The sequence below is a fragment of the Ornithorhynchus anatinus genome, chromosome 9, assembly GCF_004115215.2.
Source record: "Ornithorhynchus anatinus isolate Pmale09 chromosome 9, mOrnAna1.pri.v4, whole genome shotgun sequence".
Taxonomy (NCBI): Eukaryota; Metazoa; Chordata; class Mammalia; order Monotremata; family Ornithorhynchidae; genus Ornithorhynchus; species Ornithorhynchus anatinus.
In genome coordinates this window covers 11,876,121-11,904,097 of record NC_041736.1, presented here as the reverse complement: position 1 = coordinate 11,904,097, position 27,977 = coordinate 11,876,121, and the positions used below count along the sequence as shown (strand labels likewise).

Below are 27,977 nucleotides of genomic sequence, written 5' to 3'. Positions count from 1 at the left end.
TTTTTCATAGGCATTCACATCAATTCTGTCTTAAAGGCATTTACTTTAAGAAAGTGCAACAGTGCTGTGAAGAAGTGCAGGACGGTTTTATTTGAGCGGGCATTTGGTCTGTCATGTTTTCAGTACAGGCATAGACTGGTCCACATTTTCTCCAAAAATCTTTCCTTAGTTTCATTCTCTGCATCTCCCAATATTACAATACAAATCATTTAAATATATGAGATGAGCTGCTTTTATATGGTTCGTAATCATACTCTACTTTCCTGACGCTTTGTTGATGGTACTTACTAAGCGCTTACTGTGCTCCAGGCACTGTAGTAAGCCGAGGGGTAGATACGAGCTAATCAGGTTGGACACAGACTGTGTCCCAAATAGGGCTCACATTCTTAATCCCTGTTTCACAGATGAGGTAACTAGGGCAAAGAGAAGTGAAGTGACTTGCCCACGGTCATACAGCAGACAGTGGCAGAGCCGGGATTAGAACCCAGGTCCTTCTGACTCCCACACCTGTGCTCTATCCATTCAACCACACTGCTTCTCTATATTCACTTGCATTAGCTGTGTACTGGAACTGATTCACGATTGCATATTTGACATATCTGTAATCGTTATTCTTCCCAGAGTAGCCACTTTTCTATCATTTAATAATACTTCCAAGCCTTATACTGGGAAAGTAATAGAGAAAATGTTATACTTTTGTCTCTATCAGCGATTCTTTGGGAAGAGGAATTTGGATATGAGATCACAAGGTGTAGTTCCTCCAACTATGCCAGATTCTTCATCCACACAGCCCAGAAACGAATACAATCTATGCTATGCAATTCTACATAGTGGATATATTGTAATTCCATGTTTTATGGATGGTAGAGTACATTTTGATAGCAGGCACTTTTTTCTTCGCATCCAGGTTCTCTCCTTGGGAGCAGACGTCTTGCCAGAATATAAACTTCAGACACCTCGTATCAACAAGTTTACTATATTGCACTACAGTCCTTTCAAGGCAGTCTGGGACTGGGTTATTTTGTTGTTGGTCATATACACTGCTATATTCACCCCTTATTCTGCGGCCTTCCTCCTTAATGATAAAGAAGAACAGAAGAGACGGGAGTGTGGATATTCTTGCAGCCCTCTGAATGTGGTTGACTTAATTGTGGATATTATGTTCATCATTGATATTCTGATAAACTTCAGAACAACATATGTTAACCAGAATGAAGAAGTGGTAAGTGATCCAGCAAAAATAGCGATTCACTACTTCAAAGGCTGGTTCCTCATTGACATGGTTGCGGCAATACCTTTTGACTTGCTGATTTTTGGATCTGGCTCTGATGAGGTAAGAACTGTTTAATAATCTTTCCTTGAAATATTAGCTTAGTTTTGATAAACTTCTTTAACCACACACTGCTGGGTGGCATTGATACAAAATAAATAACCTATTCAGCATTCCTGCAAAACAATAGCCATACTGTTTTTCCAACGTGATTTTGTGTTCACAATGGGTTAAAAAAATATTGCTGATGCCAGTGTTGTGAAGAAAAACATGTGGAAGCAGTTGTATAGTATATAGCTCACTAAAGTATATAGAAATTTATACCACACAGCCCTCTCATTCTACCATGAATTTTGATTTGTTTTTATGTGAGCTATATGCTTATCCCACCATGAAAATTATTTTGTGGTAGGAGTTACAAAGTCAATTATCCATCAGTGATAAGAAATTTGTCTTTATTTATCTGAACTGATCATTTCTGGATATTTTCAAACAGGTTACATACACTTGGACTGGCCAGAATCAAGGGAAAACATTATGTTATAGTTTCCTTCACCCTACCTTTTCTTCTATGAATTCATTTCTGAAATGATTTAAGCTTATATGATACATGGTATGCGAGCAGACATAAAACAGTAATCAATTCAATGCCCATTACATAAAAGTTGGCAGAAATATTGGGATCTTAGTTTTAATCTCTTCCCCAAAATCTTACTCTTCCTTTGGTATTCCAAAAGTGTGGGCAAAAATTAAGATAAGGTGATTAGCTTGCCTGGACTGACTGTGTACTTCGCCGATTACCAGAAAAATTTGTTTTTGGAATACTAGCTTTTCTAATCTTTCTTTTTATACTTTGATTTTCTTCCCATCAGTATAAACTGAATGTCCTTGTCCCCCAGTATACAAAACCCTCCTCTGTGAACTCTCATATTTTTTTCTTCTTGAAGAGCTTTTTACAAATTACATAAAGCCTCTTTGTTTTCCAAAAAGCCATTTTGCAAAGAAGCCCAGCACAGAGAAGCAACTTTTAGTTTAAACTGGAAGAAAAAGTTTGAATGAAAGCTATATTTCTAAGAGAAACAGTAGGTTCTAGGCATAGTAAAACCCCAGGAACAAAATTGCCTTATTTTTGACCAACCAACTGACTGACAGAAGGTCCATCCTATCTAGCCAGAAAACCCTCCATGTGAATCCCAGTGTATTCAAATTAATGACAGCACATTGGCTGTGTTAGTGGCCCCAGAAGTGAATGTAAAACTGATAAGAGATGGAACTTCTCATTTACTTTTCAATCTTTGTGCAGTAAGGACTTGTTTTCATTTAAGTGTCTCCAGGAATGAACTCCAGATAAATTTCTTGATTGTCCACCTTTTTTATGAAATGATTTCAAGACCAGGGAGCAAACCTTATGCATCTCTCTCATTTCTTCCTCCACTCTAAGCGTCCTACCGTGTCTGAAGGGGCCAAGAGATAATAAGTCGAGCACAGGCAACATTGTTCAAATGCCTTTATTTCTCCCCCAGATGGTCAATATAGAAAAGTAATAACCTTCCCACTTCCAATAAAATGAGAAAATATGATGTAAAATGAAGCTTTCTGTTGTTAATATTCAATCTCGAGAATACTGTCAGAATAGATCATCATTCAATCAGTGGCATTTATTGAGCACTTACTGTGATCAGAGTACTGTACTATGTGCTTGGGAGAGTAAAGTACAATAGAATTGGTAGACTTACAGTCTAGATCATGCATCATTCTCATTTTAGATAGTACTGGCTGATATAAGTGAGCTGAGGTGGGTACAAGATAATCAGGTCAGACACAGTCCTTGGCCCACATGGGGCTTCAGTCTAAGTAAGAGGGAGAACAGGTATTTAGTACCCATTTCACTGATGAGGAAACCAAGGCACAGAAAAGTTAATTACTTGCCCAAGATCACTTCATCGTATTTATCAAGCACTTACTGTGTGCCGAGGACTGTACTAGGCGCCAGATTGCAAACTCGCTGTGGGCAGGGATCGTGTCTACCAACTCTGTAATACTGTACTCTCCCAAATGCTTAGTACAGTGTTCTGCGAGTAGTAAGTGATCAATAAATATGATTGATTGAATAAGTGGCTGAGCCGGAATTAGGATGCAGGTCCTCCGACTCTCAGGGCGTCCTCTTTCCTCTAGACCACACTACTTTTTATTCATAAAGAGGAGAAGTTTTCAAACTGAATTTTTTTTTCTTAGAAATATTTATTTTTTGTCCTAGCTTCAGTCAACTCTAAAGAAGCTCGGGGCATATTAGCAGCTGCTTTATCATGCTGTCACAGTCCATCCAAACTAGTGGCAATTATAATCCAGTTTATATAACTCTTGAGAGATTGTTTCTTGAGGTTTAAAAGGTAGCCCAAGAAAGCAGAGAGAGGTAAAATGAGTGGTGAAATCTCACTTTTCTCCTCTTCTCTCTAGCCCTTACCCCCTAATTTATCTGGAAGGATACCTTTGTGAACAAATGCTGTATGGGGTATTCATAGCCTATGAAAACACAGTTTTCCTAGCTGATTGAAGTGACTGCTTTTCAAATTCACCTTTTCCTAAGTGTCATGAATACCAGACTATTCCAAGCTGGTTTCTCACTTTGATTCTGAGTGAAAATGTGGTTGGAAATGCCTCTTTTAAAATATATCTGCACCTCCTTACAGTGTGTGATGCAGACATTAGACACAGACCAGAGCCCCTTTTCTGTAGCTGAGGGATGATCTAGCAGGAAACACTAATGCCCAGAGATGCGTAGCCAATACGATATAACGCTTTCTGGAAAAAAGGTCTAAGGTATCAGTCGAGGCTTGAGGAAGAATATATATTCTGCAGGAAACGATGTAAGTATGCTCAGATCGGCCAGTCGCTTGAGTAAGTAGCTTTTTGGTATTTTTGCCCCAAAACACATCCTTGAGTGTCCCAAATGGCAAATCATCCATTTATAGGAGCTCTTGTCTGTACTCCGGAGCCAGTGAAAGAGACAGAATCCTGAGCCGTATGGAACCTGGTCTCCACGGACAAAACCACTTATGCTCTTACACTATCTAGACCATTCCTATTATCCCTGGCAGGTGTGTATCCTAAATACTGAAAGAAAAAAAAAGGAGGGCAAACAACTTGCCTCTGGCCACATACAGTAATTCCTCCTTTATGTCTTATATCTTCCTAGAGCCAAATCACCCCAGCAGTACTGGTCTGCTAGTGCTCCGGGCAGGTATGGAATCCCTAAAGGGGCCTTGGTGGAGGGATTGGAAGGATTCTGAACCAGTCATCTCTCAAAGGAGGAGCCAGATTGGGTCTCTCGAGGTCACTTGCACAGCCCCCAGCAAATCCTGAGGCCCTGGGTACCCATATAGACTGTGAGTTGACATTTCTAGAGAGAATAGGCAAGAGCAAAGCACTCCCACAACGTCAGCGATTCTGTCTTTGAAGCAGGTGTTCTCCAGCTTCCATTTCAGAATCGGGTAGGAAAGCTTGTATGGCTGCCTTCCCTGCCCCCTCCTGCTCCCTGGGTTCCAGGGGTGAGTCATCATGCCCCTTAGATGTCCATACAGAAAATGGGAGTCAGTTTTTTCCTGAGTGCCATGGTTTGCAGGAATTCCACCAAGATTGGCAACCTAAAAGGACTCAAAAGGCTCAAATTCAGTCACTATGCCACAAATGAAACTAGTTCCATTCATTTGACAGGATTACTACAGTGGTTTTCCATGCAACCTGTTATTTTGGATTATTTTAGTGCAGATGTGCCTCTATAATGTTAATTGGCATGAAATAATTTTTTTGTATCATGCCAGTTGAAAAACCAATATATCCTTTACCCAAATAGCACTTAATGAAACTTCAAGTTTTTTTATTTTATATTGAATCCCTGTGTAGAAAATTCTCTAACTTTCATAACACATGGCTTTGCATCCGCACATCTGAACTAACAATGAATGACGTGATCAGATTTTAACAATTATCTTTCTAGACTCGGCACTAAAAATGTCAGCCAAAATTCTCAGATACCTGTAAACTAATTGCTTCATTTACAGAGTGAAAAACTTTAAATCACTTGGTGGAGAATTATAGATAATGCTTAAGACATGTGGTGGAAAATGAATGTTGACATTAGGCAGGATTGACTGTTTCGTTAATACTGTCTTAATAATGAACACCAGCAAAAAAGGTTACCAACTAAATTCCCGCTGTTCTAATCATTCCATTTTCGACCGTCATGCCTTTCCTAGTGCCTTGGGCAAACAGCATCATTGTCATTATAATACCTTGATTTTACACAGTGCTCTAATTCCCAAGGACCTTTCAGAATTTTGTCCTCATAACGTCCTAGTGTGATAGGGAAAAGCCGGTATTATTACTCCCATTTTGCCCACGATGAGGCTCACAGTCAAGATAGGAGGGAGAACGGATATTTCTTCCCCATTGTACAAATGAGGAAACAGATAAAGAGAAGTTTACCAAAGGTCACACATCGGACTACTGACAGAATTAGAATCCAACTCCTCCAACTCCCAGGCCTGTGCTCTTTTCAGTAGGCCATCCTGCATCCCATTAAATTAATGGCCCTGAACTGCTCCTGGAGGTAGAATTGCTGACAGTGGAGGTTGTTAAATAGCAGAATATGATATGGAAGAGATCTATAAGACTGAGCAGATCCTGACTGTCAGAGACTGTATAAATGTGAACACAAGAATATGGTCTAGGTGATCTCACAGTGTCTCTTCCTACCCATAATATTATTCCAAAGCCCCATGCGATTACAGGAATAATGAAACAATAAGGTTCAGGAATAGTGGAGGACAATGAAGATGTGAACCCTAATTCTAGTTCTTCTCTTGTATTTTTGTTTGGCATTGGGCAAGTTATTCAGTGCCTCAAGCTTCCATTTCCTCATCTCTAAGAAAAATAGCATTATAACAACATTATAACAACAAATAACATTACTTTCCTGCCTCAGAGGATTATTGTAAAGAACGATGATCAGAATTTGATTTGAAAAGCAAAGACTGACAAATGTTAAGTAAAAAGAACTCCCTTTCCTAGGTTTTTGTAAATGATGCAGAATCAGAGACCTGTACCCAATTTGCCTTGTAGATGAGGAGTGACTAGTCACGGAATAAAGCTAGAAGGAACTTTCAGAGCTGGTTTTTTTAGCCTCCTGGCTTCACGCATGCTCCAAGGTGTATGATTGACCTGGCGCCTGGCCCCACCCTGAATTTTGCAATGTGAAACTACCCCAGGAAAATTCAGGGTCGCTCCCACCCTGACATCCAAATTTAAGATTCAATTATCTACAGCCCTTATAAGGGCTTTAGAATGCCCCTTCAAGCTTCTTCTATGCCTGCTGGGTGAAGGCACTTCATTCATTCAATGGTATTTATTGAGTGCTTACTGTGTGCACTGTACTAAACTCTTGGAAAGTACAATTCAGCAACAAATAGAGACAATCCCTACCCAGCAATGGGCTCACAGTCTAGACAGGGGGAATCAGACAACAAAACAAAACAAGTAGACAGGCATCCATAGCAGAAGTGTACACCCTAAGCGCGTAGTACGGTGCTCTGCACATAGTAAGCACTCAATAAATACTATTGAATGAATCAATATGAATAAATAGAATTACAGATATAAGCAGCATGGCTTAGTGGAAAGAGCCCAGGCTTGGGAGTCAGAGGTTATGGGTTCTAATTCCCGGTCCGCCACTTATCAGCTGGGTGATTCTGCGCAAGTCATTGCACTTCTCTGTGTCTCGGCTGCCTCATCTGTAAAATGGGGCTTAAGACTGTGAGCTCCACGTGGGACAACCTAATTACCTTGTGTCTACCCAGCGCTTAAAACAGCGCTTAGCACGTGGTATGCACTTAAATACCATCATCGTCATTAATAAAATAAATAGAATAATGAATACGTACATATATATACACAAGTGCTGTGGGGCGTTGGAGGGGGGTAGAGCAGAAGGAGGGAATAGGGGCGATGGGGAAGGGAGGAGGAGCAGAGGAAAAGAGGGCTCAGTCTGGGAAGGCCTCCTGGAGGAGGTGAGCTTTTCAGTAGGGCTTTAAAAGGAGGAAGTGTGCTAGTTTGGCCGATGTGAGGAGGGAAGGCATTCCAGGCCAGAGGTAGGACATGGGCCCTAAGAGTTTGAACCACAACTCCCAGTATTCCTTGCAGCCCACGTCACTCTTTTAAGAACAGACCCTTCCTTTTCCATAACCCTATCCCATTCTACTTCTCTTTTCTTTTTTTTCCTCTCAGCCCAAGGAAATTCTAGTTTCTGAAGATACAGTACAAACTCAAACTTGGCCGAGTTTGTTGTTTTAACCCAGCTAATGACAGGATTGTAGGCTGACTGGTTAATTTTCTAAGTTCTTCTTATAGAGAAATTCCAAAATATTCTTTAGAAAAATTTTGCCACTAGTTAACAGATGTTATGCTTAGGAATGTAGCTTCTAAACATTTATTTGGAGAAAGTAAACAGTTTAATATTTAACTGAAAAGATGTTGGTGCTCATGAAGGGATGTTTGAAATCCAAAGCAAATGTCTAGAACCATGCATTGGTGGGAACCTGCAAAGATCACCTTCGATCTAGCCACCTATTTCTAGGAAGAGAAGTGACAGAGGTCTGCGGGGCAAAAACTTGTCAGTTGTCTTCTTAGAGAGCATCAGAAATAGAGACTCCACACCAGGTGTCTTGTTTCCTGAGACTTGCTGGGGCTTGCTAAACTTCTAGGCGAGCTTTGTGGATCGGATTTCATCAGCTAAAGCATTGTATGACCACACGCTCTCCTCTGATGGGCTCATCTTAACAGGACCAGATTGGTCAGAAAATCAGCTTAGTGGTGGACCAGTCATTCTCTCACTTTATAGTGTTTAACCGAACAGTCAAGTTCTTTTGCCCCCCTAAAGATCTCTTCTGCTTTAATCTAATTCCATTTTTCTCAGTCAGACTCTCTTGTCCTGAAGAATCCCTAAAAAGTATTCCCCTCCTTATGAAAGTGCGTCATATACATGACAGTCATATCACTCCTTAAACTTCTCTCAAGCTAAAGAATGCCAGTTCCTATAAACTTTCCACAGAAGTCCTCTTTCCAACCCTGCCATCATTCTGTTGCTCTTTTCTGGATCCCCTCATTTCCCCAGATCACTTTTAAAGTGTGGCAGAGCAAACCTAAATATGCTATTATGGATCTGACCTATTCAGAGTATAATTACTCTCTTTTATTATTATTATTATTTTTATCTGTACCAGCACTATGTGCTGAACACTGATCTAAGCACTGTTCTAATCAGATCAGACACAGTCCCTGTGCTCACTCTGCTCCCCGTGTCCTGAATCAAATCATATGGGGCTCGCAGTCTGAATAGGAAAGAGAACAGGTGTTGAATTCCCATTTAACAGATGAGGGAACTGAGGCACTGAGATGTTAAATGATTTGCCTAAACTCACACAGCAGGCCACTGGCAGAGCTGGATTAGAACCCAGGTCCTCTGACTCCTAAGTCTGTGCTCTTTCCACTAGGCCAAGTTGTTCCTCAATTACTATTACAATCATCAATATTATTATGTTATGTAAACATTTACTATGTACCCAGTGCTGGGCTAAGCACTCAGAAATTCAAGATTATCAGATTGACAGTGTCCCTCTCTCACACTGGGTTTACATTCTATCTCTCTTTTACAGATGAGGGAAAGCTGAGGTTCAAAGAGGTTAAGCAACTCATCCAAATGTAAGCCCGTCAATGGTCAGGGATTGTCTCTATCTGTTGCCGAATTGTACATTCCAAGTGCCTAGTACAGTGCTCTGCACATAGTAAGCGCCCAATAAATACTATTGAATGAATGAATGAACAGCAGCCCAGTGGCAGAGCTGGGAACTAAATCCAGGTTTCTGCCTCCCAGTTCGAAGCACTCTCCACTAGGTCATAGAGCCTAGGGATGTTATAGAAATAATAGTAATGAAAATGATGATAGTCTTTAAGCCCTTATAATGTGCCAAGCTCTGTACTAAGCACTAGGGTGAACACAAGCAAATTGAGTCAGACACAGTCCCTGACCCATGTGGGGCCCCATTTTATAGATGAGGTAACTGAGTCCCAGAGAAGTAAAGTGACTTGCTCAAAGACACACAGCAGAGAAGCGGCAGAGCCAGGATTAGAACCCATGACCTTCTGACTCCCAGGCCCTTGCTCTATCCAATACGCCATAGTACTGTTAACATTCCCAGTACTACGTAAGCGTTTTTCATAATGAAGCTCTGGGGCTGATTCATACTCACATATGATTAACTAATTCCCTAAAATCTTTTTCTACTGAAATTGTGTCTTTTCAATCTTCTCTAATCTGTATTTGTTTTGTTGTCTCTCCCCAAACTATACTAACTTCTCCTGTCTATTTGAATATTAACCTGTTTTATAGAACTCTTTTTCACACTTGTCAAGATTAATTTGAATTTTATTCCTGCCTTCCAAAGATTTAACAATCTCAACCAAATTTAGAATAAAAATTAAACAGCCTGGAACTTGCCTGGAGTTTATAAAACTGTGGGTGGGAAATAAATAGCTCTTAAAGCTGTCAGTATTAGAAGTGACCACCAGTCACCTCGGAGGTCAACGTAATTGGACATCTGGAGGAGTGACCTTTAGGTAAATAAAGACAATTCCGACGGTGTCCGTTAAAAATGCAGTTCTTAATCAGGTAGATTTCCCTTCATGTCATTTTTTACCCAGAGAGAGTGAAATAGGGTGCAATCTCTTGAGAAGCTTTCAAATTAGAGATGCCGTTATGGTAGATGATGCAGTGACTATGCTTTTTAGCAACGGTTGATTTTTACTATGTCTCCTACCCACCTAAATGGAAATGCTAAAAAAAGATTTTTTTTGTAACTGCTGGACTTAGAGGTGGAAGCCTTGTGTCTTTTATAATCCTTCTCCTTGAATTTTCCCAGAGTGTTTGAATTTCTCCCTTTAGATATAATTTATAGCATCTGTGGACCAAACAGTAACTCTGGCTAGAAATATTGCACTCATACAAAGTGAAAAACTGAAGAAATAATACTAAATCGGGTTTTGTTTCTTCAGTGACCTAGTGGAAGCAGCTTGGCCTAGCACAATAAAAACGGGCCTGGGAGTCAAAGGTCCTGGGTTCTAACCCTGGCTCCGCCATCTGTCTGCTGTGTTACCACCTTGGGCAAGTCACTTACGTTCTTAGTGCCTCCGTTTCCGCTTCTACAAAATGGAGATTCAATATCTGTTCTCCCACCTTCTTAGAATATGAGCCTCATTTAGGACTTGATTAACTTTTATCTAACCCAGCACTTAGTACAGTTCTTGGCACTTAGTAAGAGCTTAGCAAATATCACAGTTATTATTCAGTGGTTCTTCTGACTCAAGGAGGAAAGGATGACTAAATCTGCAGACACCTAAGATATCTAATGACCCAGGGATCTTGGTTTAATGCCAAATGACCTGTCTGCCAACTCTGTTGTGTTGAATTCCCCCGAAAGCTTAGTATATTGCTCTGCATATCACCCTAAGATTGTTTTGTCTGCCAACTTTGTTGTGTTATACTCTCCCAAGTGCTCAGTTAGTACCTAGTAAGCACTCAATAAATACCATTAATGATGATGATAACCCCAATTGTCTTCCCTCCTCTTAAGACATATAAAAAGGTGAGGAAAGCTGAGGTTGGTTCCCCAGCCATTAGAACTGCTGCCGAATGAGTCTGGGACCCTGTGGAAGATAAAGGTTCTCTAGGGCTGGAGCTATATGGCTAGACCCCAGGGAGAGTCCAGACAGTAGCAGGAAAAGACCAGGCAGAGGACTAGGGCAGAACTTGCTCTGCTCAACCTTCTGAGGGGCAGAGAGCAAGGGAGGGTCAAGGAGCTCAGTGAAAAGGAACAAACTAGTTGTCCATTGGCTGGGAAGAAAGGGCAAAGGAGAAGCTATGAGGCGCATGTATCATCAATACGGCCTGTTTTGGGACCTCTTTTCTACCTCATAGCAAGATCCAATATATATCTCTAAAAGACTTGATAGTAAAGCATACTAAACAAGATCACTATCCTAAGAGCCAAAAAAAATTCAAAATGGATGGCTGAAATGCTGATTTTCTTCAGTGTTCATTTTCCAAATATTTGTATGGGGAAAAGGAACTATTAAGTGTGTAGATCAGTGAGGCACGGAACCAGAAATTCTGGTTCTTCTATGAGCTTCTTCAAAAGTTTAAGCTAATCATTCATCTTCCCTCAGTCAATCAGCATTATTGACTGAAACTTACTCCGTGCACAGGACTGTACACTAAGCACTTGGAAAAATGCCACAGAATTAGGACACATAATCCCTATCTTCAGGCATTGTACAATTTAGCAGGGAAAGCACGTAATAAAATAAATTACGGATACACTGAAGTAACAAAGTATAAAGATATCAGTAAACTGTACAGTCTTATGGGCATGTTGGGGGAGAATTAAGTAGTGAATGTCATTGAAGATAAAAAGTGCTATTGCAATTTGAAGCACCATCCCTATTATAAAGCATTATTTTTGATGCCTTAGCTTTACCATACAGTGACTCTAACAGAATGCCCAGGTGAATTGATAACAATAAGGCAACAAACAAATAAGTCACCACCATTTTTCACCTTGTCAGAAGAGCGTAAGTAATTGCACACGGGCAGACATTACCGAGCACAAGAGAACTTTCTTGGCAGTTGAAGTCATGATCCATTCATCCTTATAATGCAACTGAGATATGTAGCAACTGCTCAGTAATACATTCTCTGTCTCCCTGCTCGTTCCTGTAATTATTCTACATGAAAAATGGCAATCTTCTATATAGATGCATCATCCTATACTGTACTTCTGGATAATCAAGCCATTCACATGTTATTCATATATTTTATTTATTATGTCAACTGATATGCTTGGTGGACTTGATGACATTCTGTTTTCAAACACTATTCATCTTGATTTAGGAATGAATCCAGGAGAAATTTGGCAGTGGCATTACCTGATTGTTTCTGCATTGTACGAACAGTTGATTTGATTCATTTATCAATACAGTATCGTTTTAAGCAAAACCATCACAGGGCTGTCACCAGAAGAATTACTTGTGAGGAAGCATTCCCTCTGAAGAAGTGCACACTAAAAATGCCTTTTAAAATCTTCCATTTATTCACTCAATTTTTATATAGCAATCTTCTTCCAAAAAGGAAGAGTACCTATAGAATATTCATATAATGGAAAGTATTACCTTGAGTTTGCCTAGGACTTTTTAATCATTCCAAATGCTTTCTCGTCAATTATTTTGCTTTATCCTCAAAACATCACTGTGAGGTAGGGGGAAGAAGTATTATTCTCTGCCTTTTATGGATAAGGAATCTGAGGTCCAGAAAGATCACCCAGCAGGCAAGCGGCAAAGTAGCAGAACATGGGACTTCTGACTCCTTGAGCTGGGTTCCTTCTTCCTAGGCTCCCATGTCTTAAATCACAATATTAAAAACAAATCAGCGGTTTTGAGGTGGCAGGGAAAAGAACAAGAATAGAAAGCAAAAGCTAACTTTACAGTAGTATATCCGCTGGGTATTCCAGACCAATTAAAAAAAAAGCCACGCTATTATTTAGTGTTTTTACTTGAAATGGTCTAAATAGAATCAGAGCTGTTGTGCAAGTCTGTTTTTTGAACACCCAAATGGTGCAGTTGGCTATATTAAGTGCCTAGGGACGTACAAAATAAAGAATTGGCACGTTCCTTGCCTGCGAGGAGCTTACATTCTAACGTGGAAGACAAACTTAAAAGTATTTACGAGCAGGAGTCCAACATTTCAGGGTAACTCAGCTTTTATTGGTCTTTTTCCCACATGATCTTAGGGGATAATCATCTGATTGTCAAGGAGTTCTCATTTCTGCCAGATTCCTTTTTTTAAATGGCATTTGTTAAGCATCAGTGTGCCAGATACTATAGTAAGCGCTAGGATAGTTACAAGCTAATTAGGGTGGCCATAGCCCATGGCCCACGTGGGGGTCAGTCTTAATCCTTGTTTTACAGGTGAGGTAACTGAGGTACAGAGGAAGTGAAGCCACTGGGCCAAGGTCACTCCAGTCTATTCTTCACTCCGCTGCCCGGCTCATCTTCCTGCAGAAACGATCTGGGCATGTCACTCCCCTTCTTAAACAACTCCAGTGGTTGCCTATCAACCTCCACTCCAAACAAAAACTCCTCACTCTAGGCTTCGAGGCTCTACATCACCTTGCCCCTCCCTACCTCTCCTCTCTTCTCTCTTTCTACCGCCCACCCTGCACGCTCCGCTCCTCCGCCGCCCATCTCCTCACCGTCCCTCGGTCTCGCCTAACCCGCCGTCGACCCCCGGGCCACGTCCTCCCGCGGTCCCGGAACGCCCTCCCTCCTCACCTCCGCCAAACTGATTCTCTTCCCCTCTTCAAAACTCTACTTAAAACTCACCTCCTCCAAGAGGCCTTCCCAGACTGAGCTCCTCTTCTCCCTCTACTCCCTCTGCCACCCCCCCGTTACCTCTCCGCAGCTAAACCCGCTTTTCCCCCTTTCCCTCTGCTCCTCCACCTCTCCCTTCCCATCCCCACAGCACTGTACTCGTCCGCTCAACTGTATATATTTCCATTGCCCTATTTATTTTGTTAATGAAATGTACATCGCCTTGATTCTATTTAGTTGCCATTGTTTTTACGAGATGTTCTTCCCCTTGACTCTATATATCGCCATTGTTCTCGTCTGTCCGTCTCCCCCGATTAGGCTGTAAGCCCGTCAAACGGCAGGGACTGTCTCTATCTGTTGCCGACTTGTTCATTCCAAGCGCTTAGTACAGTGCTCTGCACATAGTAAGCGCTCAATAAATACTATTGAATGAATGAATGAACAGCAGACAAGTGGCAGAGACAGGATCAGAACCCAGGTCCTTCCAACTCCCAGGCCAGTGCTCTAGCCTCGGGGCCATGCTGCTTCTCCAACCTAAGTTGATGTGGCGAAAAGCCCTTCTCTCAATAACAGTCATCCTGAAATGTTGGACTCCTGTTTGTCAATATTTTTAAGTTTGTCCCCACACTAGCACGTAAGCTCCTTGTGGGCAGGGAACATGTCACTTCTTTATTCTGCAAGTCCCAGTCACTGAGCACCTTGAACTCCACCAAGTGGATGTTCAAAAAGCAGATCTGGACAGCTCTGATTCCTTCCAGGTTTGTGTTTAACATCAATCATGTTCTATACTCAGGAACTGCTAGCTGGATTCCTGACCTTAGTTCCTTCACCTGTTGGCATCCAGCCATAATTTGCTACTCCTAGTCTATCTGACAGCAGAGCAGCTACTTTACTGATTCTATCTCTTGTCTGCATCTTGTCAGCCTCTTTCCCCCCATCCCCCCACATCAGGCAGTGTCTACTCCCCGCCTCTGGCAGGTACTGGTTTTGGGAGGTGGGCCCTTCTTCCTGGACCACTTGGCTTATCTCTGGAAGTGTTCCAACAGCTGGAGCAGATTGATTCCGTTGTGTCCCTGCCTGTCAGGCCTCAGATCTATTTGCAGCTCTGGCTGGACCAGACGCGGTTTCATATATCAGTCGATGACTTTGATTCTTCTGTGTGCATTGTGACCATCAGACATTTGAAGCCTGCACAGAATGTGGAGGGAAAACAAGGACCTTGGCTTTTTGTTCCTTCTCTCTACCTTTCCGTTTCATGGCTTTTTATTTTTTTATCTGTTTGACCTTCTGCTTTTTTTCTGAGTTGTGCCCCACTGGAGGGGAAGCTTTCTCAGCCCTGGGCACTGTCCTCATTCCTCACTTCTCAGTGCCCCAGCATCCTGCTGTTTCCTTTCTCAATCTCCTGAGAATCCCCTCTCTTCACTTGGCACGGGGAATCTCCCTGCTCCAAAGTCTCATCCTTTGAGGTTGTCTCCCCCACCCGCTCTCGCCCCTTTTTCTGCTTTGCTCATTTCAACGAGCTAATACTTCTGACCAGACACACTCTGTTCCCAATGTCTCCTCCCTCTCCCGTCCCCCACCTGTCGTTCGGGCATGTCTGGAGAGTTCTGGGCATGTGCAGCAAGTAGGACATCAGTTACGGATAAAGACTCTGCCGTGTTCTGATTTTTAAATTAGTGATTACGATGTATAACACAGTTGGGGGTGTTCTGCAAAACAAACACCAAGAAGAAGCAGATAAAATTACTTGAGAATTGATTGGTAAACACCGGGTAACTATAGAATAATTATACGGCCTGTGAATTATATAGTACTGACAGTCAGCATTATTAAGGAAATCTAAGAAATGAACATATAATTTGCAGATTTTTGATTTCAAGGCCAAACCACCACTTTAATGCCACATTATTACATAGTAGTGCCCTACGATTAGTTACTTGGTCAACTATAATCCCCTAATTAGAGGCTTAGCTATTTATCTATAAAATGGGATATTCTGCTGTCAATACAGTATATTGTTAGAAGTTCCAATCCAGATCAAGGCTGCATACCCAGTTTACAGCTTCACAGTGAGTCCAGAAGGAAAGCAGACTTGGCTTCGGGTTTAGAGATCAGCTCTCTGATGACCAGGGCGAAACACCTTGCTAGAAAACGCATCTTCTTGTTTGAAAATACACTGCTTATTTCCCTTAAAGTTACTTGGGGAAGGGATAATAGTTCTGAATGAGAAATTAAATGAACACCCCCAGTACAAAAATGCATTTATTAAATAACGCGCTCCTTTGTGTTTCACATCACTCCCTTGCTCGTCTCTTGGGTTTGCAGATTTGCACAAAATACACCTCACTCTGGATTGCCCATCTTGTTGGTTTCTGATGTTACGTATTCTTCCTCCCTGACAGACAACCACCCTAATTGGCCTTTTGAAGACTGCCAGGCTCCTGCGATTGGTGCGAGTGGCCCGGAAACTGGACCGATACTCTGAATATGGTGCTGCGGTGCTGATGCTTCTCATGTGCATCTTTGCTCTGATCGCACACTGGCTTGCTTGCATTTGGTATGCAATTGGGAATGTAGAAAGGCCTTACCTGACTGACAAAATTGGATGGTTGGATTCCTTAGGACAACAGATTGGAAAACGGTACAATCAGAGTGACGCAAGCTCTGGGCCATCCATTAAGGACAAATATGTCACAGCACTTTATTTTACCTTCAGCAGTTTAACGAGTGTAGGATTCGGCAATGTGTCTCCTAACACCAATTCGGAGAAAATCTTTTCCATTTGTGTCATGTTGATTGGCTGTAAGTAAAATTTCATTTTGGTCCTTTAACAGAATGAACTAATAACACATTGTCATACTAGAGTATAAGCCTGTGGATGCTTCAAATATCAAGGTGGGGGTGGAGGGAAACGAGCACGTGCAGAGAACTGATGGAGTGATAGCATATTGAACTTTCCTTTGTACCAGGCTGGTTTTTTTCTATCTATGAGGCAGCACTCTGCTGCAAAGATGCAGAAAATATTGTAGCGTATGCACCCAGATGTTGTTTTTTCGATGGTATCTGTTAAGCTCTAACTCTGTGCTAGGCACTGTACTAAACTGGGGTGATACAAGGAAATCAGGGTGGACACAGTCCGTGTCCCACATGGGGTTCACAGTCTTAATCCCATTTCACCTGAGGCACAGAGAAGTTAAGTGACTTGCCCAAGGTCACAGAGCAGACAAGTGGCAGAACTGAGATTAGAACCCAGGTCCTTCTGACTCCCAGACTGGTGCTCTATCCTCTAGGGCATGCTGCTCCTCTTGTTCTGAGGATATCTGAAAGCTCAAGGATGCAATCACGAAATTAATAATCGTAGCTGAGATTCACTATGTAGCATTGTCCAGGTAGCTGTGAACTATAGTGGCAAGTTTTTTCATTGTCTGTCTTTCACAGCTGAGATTTTGCTTGACTGCAAAAGAGTGCCTAGCCCGTCACTTGACATAAGAGTAAGAATTTTTCTCCCTATGTCACAGGCTGGGTGCTACCCGATCATCTACCCTTCATCCATTAGGTATTGCGGGAGCAGGGTTACGGTTGAAAAGCACTTTGCATCTGTAGGGCTGAAAGGCACTCAGTTACGATTCGAGTTGCGAGAACATTAATATGAAAAAATCAAATCAAAGTACTCCTGAAGAGAGCTTCACTGATGCCGAAGGGAGATGGAAAAAACGGATTTTATAGCATCTAATATAGCAGTAACCTTGGCCTGCCTACCAAATTGAAAGAAATTCAGAAGGTGTTAAATATTTAGAAGTGCTCACCTAGGCAAAATATTCTTCTACAGGTACTTGCATCTTACTGATCGGCGTGGCAATTTTTGTTTGTTTTTTATGGTATTTGCTAGGCCTATCAGGTTGGACACAGTCCATGGTGCACATGGTTTACAGTCTTAATCCCCATTTTACAGATGAAGGTAACTGAAGCACAGAGAAGTTGTGACACACAACACACAAGGGAACACAACAGACAAGTAGTAGAGCCGGGATTAGAACCATGGTCCTCTACTTCCCATGCTCTTTCCACCAAGCCATGCTGCTTCCTAGTATTTGAAATAATTTTACATTTTAAAAACTTTTTTCATGTTTAAAACATCCAGGAGCACTAAATCACCTATGGTTCACATCAAAGTCACAAATTCAGGCAAAGGGCTGAATAGAAGTGTGAACTTTGCATGATGTATGGAAGCATAGTAAGTTAAAACCCTGCCAGAATAGTTAAGGGAAGGGTCTTCCAAGTGAAGCTCACCTTATCATGCACCCAGTTCACCCCAGCTTTGAAAAGTACAGTTGTTAGAAACAGCTGTCTTATACCCTCTGTTTCTGGGTATTGGTTTTTCTGCTTCTTCCCCCACCTCTATCTGCCTATTTCTCTCCGCTTCTTTAACTCTCTCAGGTGTGTGTAGGAGAGTGGGGGAGGGGGGAGTATGTATGTGTAAATGTGTGTGTAAATGTGTGTGTTTCATTACCTGGTTGTGTGTGTATTTATATGGTTCACTGCTTAATGCCTCCAGACAAGCCTACTTATCTCCTCTCTGAATAATGTAAACGAGTGCATTTGAAGAAAGAATAATAGGATGTCAGAGTGCAAAAAGAGATGGAAAGAGAGAAAAACCCACTAAGATGTCTTAGGATATAGAACAGCAGAGGGTGCAAACCCCCAGAGGTGGGGAAAAAGATGAATGTAGGAATGAATTATTTTTTCCAGTTCACTGAGCAGATTTTAGTGGGTTCATCTTCATCCAATCTGTCTGTGATTTCAGAGGAATTTGAAGTGTTAGTTCCCGAAAGACTAGGGAAATAACCAATTTATTTGGGTTGGGTAGGAAAGGGAATATGAAAATATTACTAGTAAGGCTGAAGTAAAAATAATAATGAGTGGTTAGACTAAATAAGTAATCAGAGTATAAAGATAGTGGCAACATTTATTTCAGCTCTAATCTGCTGGAAGCTGTGTATATTAATGGTGCTTAAAATATTCTAATTCTCCTAGAATAAAAAAATTATCCAAAGGAAAAAAACGGTTAAAATGAACCTATTAGTTAGAAATCATGAGCTTGAAAGTTTTGTATTTTGTTTCTACACCTCTAAAATCCCTAAATACTGAATGGTCTGTCCAATCCTCCTGAAGACATTCAGGGTCTGGGCCATTATGGCAGTATCAGAATTCTTCATCGTGCCTAGGAAACATCCCAGGCCACCAGAGTCAAGAATCAGTTTATCCCTGTCCTGGCCTCCAAGTGAGAGAGACCCAAATGAGAAGTCAAGATTTTCTCAGCTGAGAGCTTTAGGCTATGGATATTCACCAGAGTATGTTTGTGGTCACCTTCCGGGAGGATGGCAGGTTCCTGGTTTGACACTCAATCTGTTCCTTCCCACTCTTTCTAGAAAACTGAATCTGTTTCAATACGATGAAATTAAGACTTCTTAAACTTTCATTTGATGTATACTTTTCTGTTTAATATATGGCCATTTTAATTAACCTCACTGTCATATTTCCAGTGGTTTGGGGTTTTTTTTTGGAAAGGATATTAAGAGCTTTGGATAGTAAAAGTGTTCCAACACTCTCAGATACTTTGAATGATACAGTACAATTTATGCTTGCATATATCATAATTAGGGCATGGATTTGAGCAGCACAAAAAATATTTGGGGAGAATTATTGGGTCTTTTTTCTATTTTCAAAACTCTAAGATCGGGTTTCACTTTTCTCTTAATTCAAATAAATCTATTTTATTTTAACTCTTATTTAGCTCTCTGTTCTTGTGGAGGAGAAGGGGTCTCAGAGATGGGGAGATGGAGGAAATATGTAGAGTAGAAAGTATAAGGGGAACACCTCTCTGATTATAGCCTGGAAGACTCCAAAGCGGACAGAGCAGAACAGAATGCAAAGAATGCATTCGCAATTACGAACGGAAAATCATAATGGGGAAAGGGTCTTGGATTTGTAGAATTTTGTGTTAAGGGCTGCTTTACAGCACTGTAGCCATCCTGTAAACCCAAGGGGTGCCTGTACCCTAACAGCCTGAAAGTGTTGGTGCCTTCAGACTGCCTATTTCAGTTCCAGATGGTCACAAATCTGGATCGATCATTTACTCATCAATGAAATTTATTAGGTGCTTACTGTATGCAGAGCACTGTACAAGCGCTTTGGTGAGTACCGAGGATGAATACATGTTCATGCTGAGGCAGTGTGGAAAGAGTATAGGACTGGAAATCAGAAACCCAATTTTAGTCCCAAGTCTGCCACTGGCCTGCTGTGTGACCTTCGGCAAGTTACTTAAACTCTCTGGGCCTCAGTTTCCTCATCTGTAAAATGGGTATAAAGTTCCAGTTTTCCCTCCTTTTTAGACTGCAAGTCCTGTATAGACTGGGACTTCATCTGATTTGATTATTTTGCATTTCACCAGTGCTCTGCACAGTGCTTGTATGTAATAAATGCTTAATAAATACCATCATCGTTATTATTATGGTGAAGTTTTAATAGGAACTCTCAAACTAAACAGTATAGTTCATTTTTAAATAAGAGTTAGTTTCATAAGCAATACCATCTCTTACAAGGTAAGTTTTAGAGTGAGGAAAGTGGAAGAAACCCCAAAGTAGGGAACTAATTATATAAAAGCTGAATTTTCTTTTTACCCATGGAAAAAATCAGAATATTATTAGCCAGTACCATGAATTCCTCATGAAGGATCATAAGATGCATTTTCATAGAATCTGAATCTATCCAAAAAGAGATTAATGCAGCCAAAAATTGTTTAATAAGCTTTTTTGAGACAATTATATAGAAGAAGCATATCATCACTAATCCTCTAGATATCCTTGCTAATCTTTTGTAAATCCAAATAATGGCAATTATTCCTGAGAAAATTAAAGATTACTGAGAATTAGGTTTTTTTAAAGGTATCAATATAGTAATAATAATTATGGTGTTTTTGTGCTTACTATGTATCAAGCACTGTTCTAAGCACTGGGATAGATACAAGTTAATCAGGTTGGACTCAGTCCCTGCCCGACATGGGACTTACAGTCTAAGCAGGAAGAAGATCAGATATTGGATCCCCATTTTACAGATGAAGCAACTAGGGCTCGGAGAAGAGATGTGACTTGTCCAAGATCACATAGCAGGGAAGTGGCAGAGTCAGGATTAGAACCCAGGTCCTCTGACTCCTAGGCCAGTAATGTTCTTTCCTCTAGGCCACACTCCTTCTCTTCTCAATATTCCTCATTATACAGAAACTTGATAAATACAATTTCACTATAATAATGTGCATTTGCTTTGGGTTTCACTCAGTTTTCATGCTGTAGAATTTGGATCTGTTACCACAAGAGAACGATTCCCTTCCCTCACACCCATTAGATGATTCTTGCTCCCCAGCTCCCACACCCCTTCCAGGAAAGAATCCCTCCTCCCTCTTTTTGTCTCTCTTCCCTCCGCTGGAGCTCAGTGAGATTCTCCCGAGTCCATCCCCAAATGAGAACACTTGGAAGAGAAGGAAGATAGGTTAACCTTGAGGTCTCCAACCAGCTCCAAACTACAATGCCACCCAGAATCTAGCATCTCCAGTGTGCCTCAAGGCCAAGTGACCAAATGCGAGGCATGGAGCTTTCAGTTCTAATCTTCTTCCCTCTCCTAACATTCTCCCTCAAGGACTGTTGTGAGTATTATCCTTACTGGGGATGAGGAAAGCCCTCAAGAAATTACAAAATGGGAAATCCATGAAGCCATCCCATCCCAGAGAGCAATAGCACGTCCGGCCGAGGTTAATTAGATGCCATAAGGCCGACTGTGAAGCAGATCTGTAGGTTCATAGCCTTACATTTCCAATTGCATAATGCAAATAAATGGGAAAATAAAGTTTGATGAAAAGAAGTTCATTTCATCTTTCTTTTCAGGAAAGTTAGCTGTTTCTTTTCTCTAGGAATGCCGGTATGATATTTTTAAGTACAGCAGAATTTGAAATTTCAGAATAAACATCAAGTTTCTAAAATAGATGTTCCTGATAGCATTTGCATTCATCAATGCAGTATCTTTACTGTGTCATTGCTTCTTGTACTGATAAAAGGAACAATATATTTCTCTAACCTTCATTTTTCCAGTTTGGGTTTAAAGGTGTTTTGGTTCTATTATAAACAGTCTGGTTTGACAGCCAACCTCCAAAACTCAATGAAGAATGCTACAATGAAAACAGTCCAGCAGACTTTTTCATATAAGGTTTGCTACTTACATGAGTAAATGTAAAATTCAGTCATAAAACACAGTGACTTTCTCTTGTGGACAGTGGAAGCAACGGCTATCGTCCTGTGAGGGGCCCAAATCAGTCTTTGTGAAAGTCCTAAGAGAATAGTGCCAAAGTGGAGGAATAATGGCTAACTTGGTGTTTTTTTTTTATCTTCTCCAGCACTAATGTATGCAAGTATTTTTGGAAATGTGTCTGCAATTATCCAAAGACTGTATTCGGGGACCGCCAGGTACCACATGCAGATGCTCCGGGTCAAAGAATTCATTCGCTTTCACCAAATCCCTAACCCGCTGAGACAGAGACTCGAGGAGTATTTCCAGCACGCGTGGACTTACACCAACGGCATTGACATGAATATGGTACGTGACCCTGTTTCCAGACCCAAAGAGCCATATTTACTGTTGCTGACTACTCAAATGAAAACGAGTGAGACCAGCTAGGAAGCCCAAATGGGCAGCATGGCCTAGTAGATAAAGCACGGGCCTAGGACCCTGAAGTACTTGGGTTCTAATCCTGGCCCTGCCACTTGTCTGCTGTGTGACCTTGGACAAGTCACTTTCCTTCTCTGTGTGTTTCTCTGTAAAATGGGGATTCAGACTGTGGGGACATGGACTGCGGCCAACCTGATTAGCTCGTATCAACCTGAGTGCTTAGTACATACCAGTGCCTGGAATATAGTAAGCATTTAACAAATCCCATAAAACTCCCGTCTTTTGTGTTTCCTCTTCCCAATGCTCTGGGGAGTGTCTCTCATTTTCATTTCACTGAGTGGAGTGACTATCATTTCACCCAAGTCTGAATTTCCATCTTACCAGAGAATGTGCAACAACCCAAGAACAGTCATGATTGATTGTATGTTAGAGTTTGTCTAGTGGTCTAGTGGTAAGAAGGGTTATACCAGAAGAAAGACCCCATCATTGAGATAAGGGCTCAAGTACCTGCCTTATAAAAAAAAAAAAAGACAGTTTTTGAAGATGAATAATACCCTTGGCCCCCGGAGTGACATATGCCTCATTCTTTATATTACTAACATGAAAGGATAAGGAATATGCATTAATTTAGTGCTTTCAAACAGGAACACATTTATCCCTCTTATCCTTTTATTGTTAGATAACACAACAATTGTATTACTGCATCTTGTGCTTAATATTCAAAAAATGTAAATGGTGTTTATGAAGCGTTTGCTCAATGCTAAGCACTAGGGTAGATAGAAAATAATCAGCTCCGGCCCAGTTGTATCTGTAGTAAAACAACCAACCCCGACCTCCCTGTGAATAATAACCTGTCAGTCCCTAGTCCCTACTATATCTTCACTCAAAGGTCAGTATAATTAACCATACAGTTGTCCTGACAAGCTGGTGCTGTTTTTAGAAGAAAATTGAGGGTACAATACCTGTGTTCATTTGACCTTGTTGTGTGATTATAGAAACTGATGGATTACAGTCGATAACACATATATCAGGGCAGGCTCCATGGGAAACTATATAGGAAAAATGAAATGGTCAAAAATGAGGTGTCATCTCATCTGACTACTGTTCAAAAGGGCAGTGACCCTGTTTCTGAGATTTGTTTGGAAAGCAAAATCACTCAGGTTTAAAAACAGCAGCAGCAAATTCAAACTTTGCATGAGCAAATCTGCATGATTTTGATGAATATATCCTTTATGACCCTCAAGTCTTAGATCTGGTTGATAGCTCCCTATAACTATTTGAAGAAAAAGACAAAAATATGTAATTATCAGCCAGATCACAGATAGCATGGCAAATATTGCCTGGTTTTCAAAATCCTCCATTTTTGTGTCCTTAAGGTCTTTCACAGGACCAGGTCTTAATCAACAATTTTCATTTTTGAGCTAATATACTTCGCCATGCTAATATACCTTAGCATGTTAAGAATGCTAATTAGCATTCTTCAATAAAATTTCTTTATTCCACCGAGTGTTTTCTGCAGAGTTGAAGCTCTGTGACGTTAATTCACTCTATGGTGATATTTCACTATTTCATGAAAAAGCACCCACAAATTAATTGATGTTTTCTGCTTCCATACTAATTTACTGATTAACAAATAAGTCAATTTACAAGAATTCCTGGGAAATTGTAATATTATGTGTTGAAATCATATACAGATTTTCTTCAAAATATACAGCACAGAATGTCTTTTCACATTACTAGCTTATTGATTAATGGAATTAAAGCACGATGTTATTATAGTATTTCTTCCCATCATAAAACCCTAGTTTTATGAGAAAAAAAAATCTTCACAACTATTTGCTTTTCCTTGTTTGAATGCATCACCTGTGAGTGGTTTATGTAGTCAACTCTCCTAATTGATGTACTTATGAAAGATTTATCTCTTCCTTGTCTGCTTCACACCTTAAAAATGGAATAACACCACCCACTGGTAAGAGCAGGAGGTATTTATATCAAATTTAATTCTTGTGTAAAATGTAGAGGATATCCATGTTATCTGAGTTTTGAAGCCTGTTTAATGCTTTTGGATTTTAGTTGTAGCTGTTTGCATGATTCAGTGGTAGCTAAAATGAGATAAGGGAGTGGGGTAAACTATGAAATTGGAGCAAAATGAAGAAAAGTTGTTTGGAAAATGAAGAATTCCTTGGTGTCACTAAATCAGTTAAATGTGGTTCAGTACCCCACACTCAAATCACACTCCTTTGCCTCACGTCCCCTCCCCCAGGCCCCGCACAAGCTAAAATGTATATGATTTGCTTTAGATCACTGTCATGAGGAAATTTGCAGAAATTTTTGCTTTATATCATTTGCATGTTTATGTCATGGGCTGCTAACCATATGCGTTTGCGATTTGCATGTGATTTTTAAGGGTTTGTTCTTGCACAAACCTACTTGTACATTGTGTCTGCATCTTCAAGTCATGACTACAAAGTGAGTAAAAAAAGGAAAAATGATTCTGTAACATCACCTATATCATGCTCTCATCATAAGGAACAAATAGAGGCTTGCTTGAAAAGATGTCTATAGTATGAGTAGAAGAAAATCAAGTGAGGGGTATTTTTTACATTAGAAACAATACCCATAATATCTTCAAATAATGCTTTATCTGATGCTAAGAAATGGGTATTACTTTGTTAGAATATTTTGTTCTATTCAATACATTGTCACCGTATTTGTTTTTACTTCCCTATTGGTTAAAATGTTTTAAAGATTAAATCTAAATTATATCTTCCTTTAAGACATTTTAACATGTCATTTCACTGGATAAATAGCCACATTTTTGGTGATTTTTTCAGATCTAGTTATATTTATTTACAATAAGAAATATCTGGAAATTCACATTGATATTTACCCCATTTAGCTGACATCACTGACCAATGTGAAGAATATTTAATGATGTTTTGTGACAGCACTTTGTAAAAGGTAACATTAGTTCCCGAGCCTCCTATAATGTTATTGAAAAATAATATTTTTAGAAAAGGCTTCTGTTTTTGCCTATTGTGGTACTCTTTCCACCAGGTACCAGGAGAGTATGCCATGACACCAATGTGAGTGCAAAGCCATTTGAAAGAAGAAGCATCCCATTGTCTTTCAAAATTAACCTTCTGAGCATTTAATCCTTCCTTATGGGTACTTGATATGCCCCTAGCAGAGAGAAATGGTAATTAAAAGCAAACAACCTAAAGAGGCCAAAGTGGGTGGTTCCTGCCAAAGTCCAGAAAGAGAACAGCTGTGCGTAAAGGAACAAATCAGGATTTGACTAAAAATAATCCACAAGGGCCAAATCACCCATTTCTTTGGAAAAGGTCACCCTTTGGTACCACATAAAAATGAAAAAAGACCACTGTATTCCAATACCTGTTTATCACATGAAGCTCATATTGGTTGATATTTACAGGAACTGTCCTACTTCATGGGAACTAAAGGGTCACCCCTGTTATGTGTGGGCTGCATGTAGCTGTTGTTCTTTTATTTGCTTAGAGCCATGTCACAGTGGCTATCGAAATTGAAAGTAGAAGGTACCTAAGGTTTATGCATGAATCAAGATTTTCCTGACTGCATGCTCTCCCCTGATTTTCCTGGGAACCTCCCGAAATGCCTCTGCCATTATGAAGAGTTGACAGGGAAACCATTTATTTGTGGTACCAGGAAAACAATGATCTAAGTTCCGTCTGGTTTACAATTTCAGAGGCCTGCAAAGGAGAATTGTTTAGTCAATCAATGGTATATATTGAGTGCTTGCTGTGTCAGAACTTTGTACTAAGCACTTGGGAGAGTACAATACAAAGAATTAGTAGAAACATCCCCTGCCCACAACGAGTTTACAGTCTAGAGGGAGAGATAGAGGTTCATCTAAATAATTTTAAAATATATTAAGATATGTAAAGAAGTGTAGTGAGGCTGAGAGTGAGGTGAATATCAAGTGCATCAAATCTTCAACCTAGTATCCATCAGGGGAATTCTTGTCTGGGAGGTCTCAAAGCCAAATTGCCCCCACTTAAGAAATGTCAGCAAATCTGTGGGACAGGGAGCAAGGGCCTTAAATCTCAGTTACTCGTAATCCAAATTCAGAGAGAACGTATGCACTTGACTGAGTTATCGGTAGACCGATGCTTCAGGATGCAGAAACAATCTGCAGTTCTGTTAAAAGTTTCAAAAATTCCCTCACCTCCCACACATACACAAAAGACAGGGTTCGGTATGGAGAATGTGCCCTCTTAAACTGCTGAGATATTAGGGCTACCCATTCCTGTTAACTCAGTGGTAGTAAGTACTACCTCAGTCTATCCTTCAAGTCAATTCTAACCCAAATCATACATTTTTAAATGGCATTTGTTAAGAGCTTACTATGGTCACTTGACTCGGCTGGGGATACACCTAACTATATCTTTAGCCTAACCCAAGTGCTAGGCCTAACCCTATGTGCATCTGTAAACCTGTCTTTAAGTCCTAGCCATACTGCTATCTTAAATCTAAACCCTAGCTCTAACCTAGCATTAACATATTCCTAAAATTGATCTGGCCCCAGCCCCCAACTTTGCCCTGTTAATAATAATGATTTTCAATAATTAAGGCTGACTTTGATTTTTGGAAATGTCAACTTTTGGAATTTGTCTGTGAAAAGACTTAGTATTTGACGTTAGCAATGTATTAACCTCATTTCAACCATACTGCATCATGTGGTTCATTTTCAACCACAACCTTTTCAAACTTGGATGTAGAAAGTTCATATTTCCACTGTGTGCCACTCAATTTGAGTCACTCCATACTGAACTGCTTTGGTCAAGGTTTCTTCCAAGTTTCACTAGACATTCTCCTAATGACCTTTGAATCACCCAGAATAGCAGAGAGAACCATTCTGGAGCTGTCTAGTGAGGCTCAACAAGAAGCTACCCAAAAGCAGCAGATTCTAAAATAAATTAAACACACAGTGTCCTTACCCCACAATAGAAGCTTCCAAGTGAACATAAGCCAAATTTGTATGAATAAATATATAAATTGACATGATTCCATTACTCAAAAATCTTACAACACATAAATTAAAGGAAATCTGTATATTATGCACCGGCTTCTGTGCCCGCATTTTCCATTTGTAAATTGGAATTAAGACTGTGATTTCTTTATCTTACTCTGACTAGAAGTGTGCTAAGTAAAGAAGAAAGGTGCTAAGTAAACAATTGCTGATGATATAGTTAACCTGATCCAGTTGGTTCCAAGAAGCAAATTGCTCACTCTGGAGAGATATACTAATTCTTTCAAAAACATTTAGGTGCCATTTATTAAGCCTGTTGTGGGTAAGGAACATATTAACCATGTCTGTTGCATTGTCTTTCCCAAGCACTCAGTACTGTGTTCCGCACACAGTAAGGGTTCAATGAATACAATTGATTGAGTACATATTGATTTAGTACACCGAAAGAGTTGATCTGTCTTAAAATATTGTCCTTGTGGTAGTAAAGGCCCAGTTTTAATCAATAAC

The 27,977-nt window shown here is 40.4% G+C and overlaps 1 protein-coding gene across 5 annotated transcripts in view; it reads left to right on the top strand.

The window, feature by feature from the left end:
* The window catches only part of KCNH7 (potassium voltage-gated channel subfamily H member 7), a 312,948-nt gene that overhangs the window by 241,844 nt on the left and 43,127 nt on the right, over nt 1-27,977 (top strand). For 2 of the 5 annotated variants that reach the window (XM_029072537.2, XM_029072539.1), the window contains 3 exons: nt 908-1,333; nt 16,147-16,546; nt 22,188-22,388. In XM_029072537.2, coding sequence (XP_028928370.1) covers nt 908-1,333; nt 16,147-16,546; nt 22,188-22,388 — 1,027 coding nt within the window. The remainder of the gene's footprint in view (nt 1-907; nt 1,334-16,146; nt 16,547-22,187; nt 22,389-27,977) is intronic. The other 3 variants (XM_029072536.2, XM_029072534.2, XM_029072538.2) reach the window with 2 other exon arrangements.